The following is a 7187-nucleotide window of genomic DNA, read 5'->3' as shown; positions in this document are numbered from 1 at the left end:
AAGTGAAGACTATTAACCATAATAGAACTAGGTTATCAACACTGGATATTATGAAACCTTTGATTCATGCATTGCATCAAGACTGGGAGTAAGCATGCAGACCCTGAGGATTATGTGAAAGAACTGTATTAAAAACTTCAAGAAACAAAGACAGCAGCTTTCCTGTGTCAGGGTAGCCTGCCCCAGAAGTCAGTTTCATCCTTTTCAACTGAGTGTGCCCATGCAGTGACAGGACCTAGGAGCTACAACCAAGCATTTGCAATACTTCCTAAAGAAAATACTGAGACCCATACTGTGTTTTTTTTCACCATACTCAACAAACTTAGTCCCAGATTAAAATCTATCATGCTCTGCTGGTTTGACATTTTGAAATTCAGACCACTATTTGTTGCCTTGTACTTTTTTTAAATTGTGCTTTTAGGATGGGCGCAGTGGTTCACACCTGTAATCCTAGCACTCTCTGAGGCTGAAGCAGGTAGATCACTTGGCTCAGGAGTTTGAGACCAGCCTAAGCAAGAGCAAGACCCAGTCTCTACTAAAAAAATAGAAAAGTTAGCAGGGTGTGATAGTGGGCGCCTATAGTTCCAGCTACTCAGGAGGCTGAGGTAAGAGCATCATTGAGCCCAAGAGTTTGAGGCTACTGTGAACATGATTCCAGGGCACTCTACCCAGTGTGACAGAGTGAGACTGTGTCTCAAAAAAATATAAAAATAAAATAAATTAGCAGGGGATGGTGGCATGGGCCTATAATCCTAGCCACTTAGGAGGCTGAGATGGGAGGATCATTTGAGCCCAGGAGTTCAAGGTTACAGTGAGCTCAGACTGTGCCACTAAACTTTAGCAACAAAGCAAGACCTTGTATCTACTGAAAGAAAAAAAAAAAGACTGATTATTAAAGCATTAAGAAGTTGAATGGGTACTATTACCTTGAAACAACTTGTTTATGGATATTTTTCCACTGTTCCTTATCTGAATCAGTTCCTAATTTAGGATCCAGAGTCTTCAGAGAAACACCAGCAACATTCACCCCACTCCATATGGGCACTAGAAAAACATATCTCAGAATGAACTCTTCTTCCCAATATTGCATCAGTAGTTTGAGATCAATGTTTTGTTTTTTGTTGGTTTTTTTTTTTTTATTTTCAGTTTTTAACCGGGGCTGAGTTTGAACCCACCACCTCCGGTATATGGGGCCGGGACATATACTCTTTTTAGCCACAGGTGCTGCCCATCAGTGTTTTGTTTTTTTAATGTTAGTTTACTACCATAAACTAACATAAAAATAAGTTTCAAATGCATAAAAGGGAGAAATGTTAAGAAATAAAAGTGTGGGGTGTTAGAAAATAGGTAGAATTTATTTATAATTGTGTAGTACACGTATAGGAGGCATTTTTAAGCAACAGACAAAAGGCACAAAGAAAAGGATAAGAAAGATAAAATATTAGCTGTGTGCAATGGCATGTGCCTATAGCCCCAGCTACTAGGGAGGCTGAAGTGGAAGGACTGCTTGAGCTCAGGAGTTTAAGACCAGTCTGAGTTAATTGGTAAGACCCTATTAAAAAGTGTGTGTGTGTGTGTGTGTGTGTGTGCACGCGTATAAACTGTAAATCACACATCCAGTTAAACTGTTGTTCCATAATGAGGTGAGACTAAAACACATTCATATAAATAATACTGACAAGATATAGTTCAGAGGGGAGCGGGGAGTGGGTGGAGGGAGGGGGATTGGAGGGATCACTTCTGAGGTTTATCTTACAAGGGTACAAGTGAACCTTTCTAAGAGTAGAATGTGAACGTTTTAAAACAATAACTAAGAAAATGACATGGCTCGGCGCCTGTGGCTCAAGCGGCTAGGGCGCCAGCCACATACACCTGAGGTGGCGGGTTCGAATCCCCAGCCCGGGCCCGCCAAACAACAATGATGGCTGCAACCAAAAAATGGCCGGGCATTGTGGCGGGTGCCTGTGGTCCCAGCTACTTGGGAGGCTGAGGCAGGAGACTCGCTTGAGCCCAGGAGTTGGAGGTTGCTGTGAGCTGTGATGCCACGGCACTCTACCCAGGGGGACAGCTTGAGGCTCCGTCTCCAAAAAAAAAAAAAAAAAAAAGAAAATGACATGAAGGCTATGTTAACCAGTTTGATGGAAGTGTTTCGGATTGTGTGTGAAAACCCCACACTGTACCCCAGAAGTACATTAATGTACATAGTTACCATTCAATAAAAAAAAAAAAAAAAGATATAGTTCAGAAAGAAAGAAACTGAATGTGGGAGGCACCTGTGGCTCAGTGAGTAGGGCACCAGCCCCCATATACCAAGGGTGGTGGGTTCGAACCTGGCCCCAGCCAAACTGCAACAAAAAAATAGCCAGGCATTGTGGTGGGTGTCTACAGTCCCAGCTACTTGGGAGGCTAAGGCAAGAGAATTGCCTAAGCCCAAGAGCTGGAGGTTGCTGTGAGCTGTGACACCATGGCACTCTACCGAGGGTGACAAAGTGAAACTCTGTCAAAAGGAAAGGGAAGGGAAGGGGAGGGGAGGGAGGGAAGGGGAAAGGAAAGGGAAAGGAAAAGGAAGGAAAGGAAAAAGAAAGAAGGAAAGAAACAAATTGAATGTGGGGAAAGGAGTGAGATGTAGAAAATAAAGATAGGCAATAAAGATAAAACTGGCAAACATGTATATAAATCAAAACAAGTATGGACTATTCATACAATAACAATTATCATTACTTGGGGGTGATAAAAATAGGACAGATCCCAAAAATGACTTAATAATTACATATAAACAGAAAGAGGGTGATCAAACGTAAATCATTCTAAAGTATTTATATTATTCCAAAGAAGAGTAAATACACTAATAATCTTGAGATCAAGTATGAATATTAAAACTTTATAGATAACCATTTACAAGAAAAGTATAATCTCAAGTAGTAGAGGAAATTAAAGAAGATATAACAGAAACCAGGAAAAGAGAAACAAAGAAAAATAATGCTAAATAGAATGCTAAATATGTTCAAATTAATGCTAATCAGAATATTTTTCTAAAAGTAAAATCATAGAATATTAAATGTGAGAAGTTAAAATATACCTGAGGAAAAAAAAATTTTTTTTGAGACAGAGCCTCAAGCTGTCCCCCCTGGATAGAGTGCTGTGACATCACAGCTCACAGCAACTTCCTACTCCTGGGCTCAAGCAAGTCTCCTGCCTCAGCCTCCCAAGTAGCTGGGACCACAGGTGCCTGCCACAACGCCTAGCTATTTTTTTGGTTGCAGCCATCACTGTTGTTTGGCAGGCCCAGGCTGGATTTGAACCCACCACCTTAGGTGTATGTGGCTGGTGCCTTAGCCACTTGAGCCACGGGTACCGAACCATGGGAAAATTATTTTTAAGGACCTTCAAAAAGAAGAGCTGCATTAGGATAATAACACAAGCCAATAGGGTCAAATTAAGGCACTCATCAAAAAAGTATTTTTCCAAATCAAGTATTTACTATACCATGGCTCTTGAAATATAAAGAAAAGTACACATAAAACATTTTAAATAAATGAATGATTTAACAATGAATAAATGGTTTTTATTCTCAGTGGGTTTACTACCATTATGGAAAGAAGATTTACACATATGACATAATTAAGGAACATTGTAAGAAGTATAAAGTTCTGGGTGGTGCCTATGGCTCAGTGGGTAAGGCACCATCCCCATATCCCGAGAGTGGCAGGTTCGAACCCAGCCCCGGCCAGCTAAAACAGCAATGACAACTGCAAAAAAAAAAAAAAAAGTATGAAGTTCTAACTACATAGCAGAGTTTAAGTACTCAAATACAGAAAAGAAAGAGGTTGGTATGGTCTTAATAGGTAAAATCACATTATATAATTTTGTTTATATGAAAATTTTAGCAGAAGCAAATCTATAGAGTCAGAAAGTAGATTAGTGGTTGCCTAGGGCTAGGGGAGGTAGAGGAATGGGGGTTTCATTTAGAGTTGATGAAAAATATTCTATAATTAGACTGTGGTTCTACAACTGTGAATATATTAAAAAGCAGTCAATAATACATGGTTGAATTTTAGGGCATGTAAATCATATCTTAATAAAGCTATTAAAAATCATAAATAAAAAAGTACTTTAGATAAGAGAAACACTCAGAATGACTTTTTTTTGTTATTTGTCGTTGTAGTTTGGCCAGGACCAGGTTTGAACCCGCCACCCACAATATATGGGGCCAGTGCTCTACTCACTGAGCTACAGGCGCCACCCCAGAATGACTTTTTAAATAGCTACCTGTTTTATGGAATATCTTATGAGAGGCTGCTATATCAATGATGTAAAAGATTGAAAATAAAGGAACAGAAAAATATATATGAGCAAAATACTAATATGATCAAAGTTATATGACTATGTTAATATCAGAAAAAAAGAATTTAAATAAGTATTATTAGGGACAAGATGGGTAGTTACATATGATAATAGGTTTATATTTACCACTAGAATCACCATGTTCTCCAACAATCCAACCATGGCAGCTTGTAGGATGAACACCCAACTTTTCTCCAATTAGGTAACGGAAACGGGCAGAATCTAGATTACAACCAGTTCCAATTACACTAGTCGCAGGTAAACCACTTAACTTCCACACTACGTATGTCAAAAGGTCCACTAGGAAAAATAATTTTATGTTAGAAAAAGATTCAGAGTAACTTCTTTCGTTAAATTGCTTTTCTGGATAGATAATTAATTGCCTTACAATCAAATACAGATTTATGAAGAGTTCAAAGTGAAGTATATCAACAAAGAAATATGGATAATTGCTTACAAAAGTTTTTAAACTATTAAATTATTCATTACTGACTTTAAAATAAAAGAAATCCTCTTTTGATATGTTATGTGCCTATCTGTATATCTAATAGTCAGTTGACTCTAACTTCTAGATAGCTTCTTTCCATCACCACATCCTCGTCTAAGCTGTCAGCATCTCCTACGTATGGACACACCCAGCATTATGTGCAGGCTTCTTCATGCTCAGGAAAAACATCAGAAGACCACTGTAATCTTTTGCTCTGTCTGACCTTAAGGCTCTGTTCAAGCAGGAAGGGAAGGCTAAAACACAGTTTTAAACTGTCCAGCTGAATGTTAAAGGCATGACCTAATATAAATACAAGCAGGTCTCCAACAAAGGTTAGAAGATACTTTTTGGTGACAGGTATTTAAGGAAAGTTCTGTCCAATCATTAGCCAGTCAATAAGCAAATGGAACATAGATTTCTGTAACCACGTATAATAAATAATACAGACTTTGTAGAATTATTAATTCATAAAAGCCATGAAACAAACAATAAGAAGAAATAATAACAAACAGGGGGATGTGTGCATAGGTCTGGTTTACAGAATTTTTATATTATAATTTTCCAAATATCCCCCAAATTATGAGGCATGCAAAGAAATAAATGAACATGGCCATATATAGAACAAAAGGAACGATTAATACAAACTGTCCCTGAGAAAACCCAGACATTAAACAAAGACTTACTAGCTAAATAATTTAAATCAAGTATTTTAATATATTTAAAGAAATAAAGAAAACCATGTCTAAAGAACTAAAGTAAATATGAGAATGATGTCTCACCAAATAGAGAATATCAATAAATAAATATATTTTGTAAATAAATTATAAAAAGTAAAGGAAACAAATAGAAATTCTGAAGTTGAAGCTTGGAGCCTGCGGGTCAAGTGGCAAAGGCACTAGCCACATACACCTGAGCTGGTGGGTGTATGAATCCAGGCGGGTGAATCCAGCCCAGGCCCACCAAACAACAATCATGGCTGTAACCAAAAAATAGCCAGGCATTGTGGCAGGTGCCTGTAGTCCCAGCGACTTGGGAGGCAGAGGCAGGAGACTAGCTTGAGCCCAGGAGTTAGAGGTTGCTGTGAGCTGTGATGACATAGCACTCTACTCAGGGTGACAACTTGAGGCTCTGTCTCAAAAAAAAAAGAAATTCTGAAGTTGAAAAGTACAATAACTGAAATTAAAAAGTCACTAGAAGGGCTCAATAGCAGATTCAGAAGGCAGAAGACAGAATCAGTGACTTAAAGATAAGTAAATTGAAAATTTCCAATTTGAGGTTCAGAAAGAAAAAAGAATGAAGAGCTGAGGTTGAACAATATTGTGAACACACTATATACACAGAATAGTACACTGTAAAATCATTAATTGTATCTTATATGGATTTCACTTCTATTTTAAAAAATGAAGAAAAATGAACAGAGCCTATAAGACTTCTAGGACACAAGCAAGAATACTACTATACACATAATAGGAGTGAGAGGAAGAGAAGAAAGAAACTGGAAGAAGTATTGGCCAAAAACTTCCCAATTTGGTTTTCTTCTTTTGAGACAGAGTCTCACTACGTTGCCCTCGATAGCGTGATGTGGCATCACAGCTCACAGCAACCTCAAACTCTTGGGCTTAAGCAATTCTCTTGCCTGAGTCTCCCAAGTGGCTGGGACTGCCACAATGCCTGGCTATATTTTTGTTGCGGTTGTCATCATTGTTTAGCTGGCCCAGGCACACAAGCCTGGGTGAATGGGGCCAGTGGCCAGTGCCCTACCCACTGAGTTACAGACACTGCCCCAAAACTTCCCAATTTGGGTGAAACCATTATTCTGTACACCCAAATAGATCAACAAACCTCAAATAGGGTAAAGTCAAAGAAATCCACAATATAACACATAGCTGTTGAAAGACAAAACAAGGCTCAGCACCCGTAGCACAGTGGTTACGGTGCCAGCCACAAACACCAAGGGTGACAGGTTCAAACCCGGCCTCGGCCAGCTAAAACAACAGCTAAATAACTGCAACAACAAAAAAAATAGCTGGGCATTGCTGGCACCTGTAGCCCCAGCTACTTGGGAGTCTGAGGCAAGAGAATAGTTTAAGCCCAAGAGTTTGAGGTTGCTGTGAGCTGTGATACCACAGACATGCCATCTACCAAGGGTGACACAGTAAGACTCTGTCTCAAGGCTTGGCACCTATGGCTCAAGCGGCTAAGGCGCCAGCCACATACACCTAAGGTGGCGGGTTCAAATCCCCAGCCCAGGCCTGCTAAACAACAATGATGGCTGCAACCAAAAAATGGCCAGGTGCTGTGGTGGGCGCCTGTAGTCCCAGCTACTTGGGAGGCTGAGGCAGGAGACTCGCTTGAG

The 7187-nt window shown here is 39.4% G+C and overlaps 1 protein-coding gene across 3 annotated transcripts in view; it reads right to left on the bottom strand.

Moving 5' to 3' along the window:
* The window catches only part of LOC100944549 (L-lactate dehydrogenase C chain), a 32270-nt gene that overhangs the window by 9929 nt on the left and 15154 nt on the right, over positions 1-7187 (bottom strand). For all 3 annotated transcript variants that reach the window (XM_023518859.1, XM_023518804.1, XM_023518831.1), the window contains 2 exons: positions 4471-4644; positions 927-1044 (listed from right to left, as the gene is read on the bottom strand). In XM_023518859.1, the coding sequence (XP_023374627.1) occupies positions 927-1044; positions 4471-4644 (292 nt within the window). The remainder of the gene's footprint in view (positions 1-926; positions 1045-4470; positions 4645-7187) is intronic.

This window comes from Otolemur garnettii, unplaced genomic scaffold (genome assembly GCF_000181295.1).
Source record: "Otolemur garnettii isolate 467f Iridium unplaced genomic scaffold, OtoGar3 scaffold00001, whole genome shotgun sequence".
Classification (NCBI taxonomy): Eukaryota; Metazoa; Chordata; class Mammalia; order Primates; family Galagidae; genus Otolemur; species Otolemur garnettii.
The sequence above is the reverse complement of the archived record's forward strand: the minus strand, read 5'-3'. Positions and strand labels throughout refer to the sequence as shown.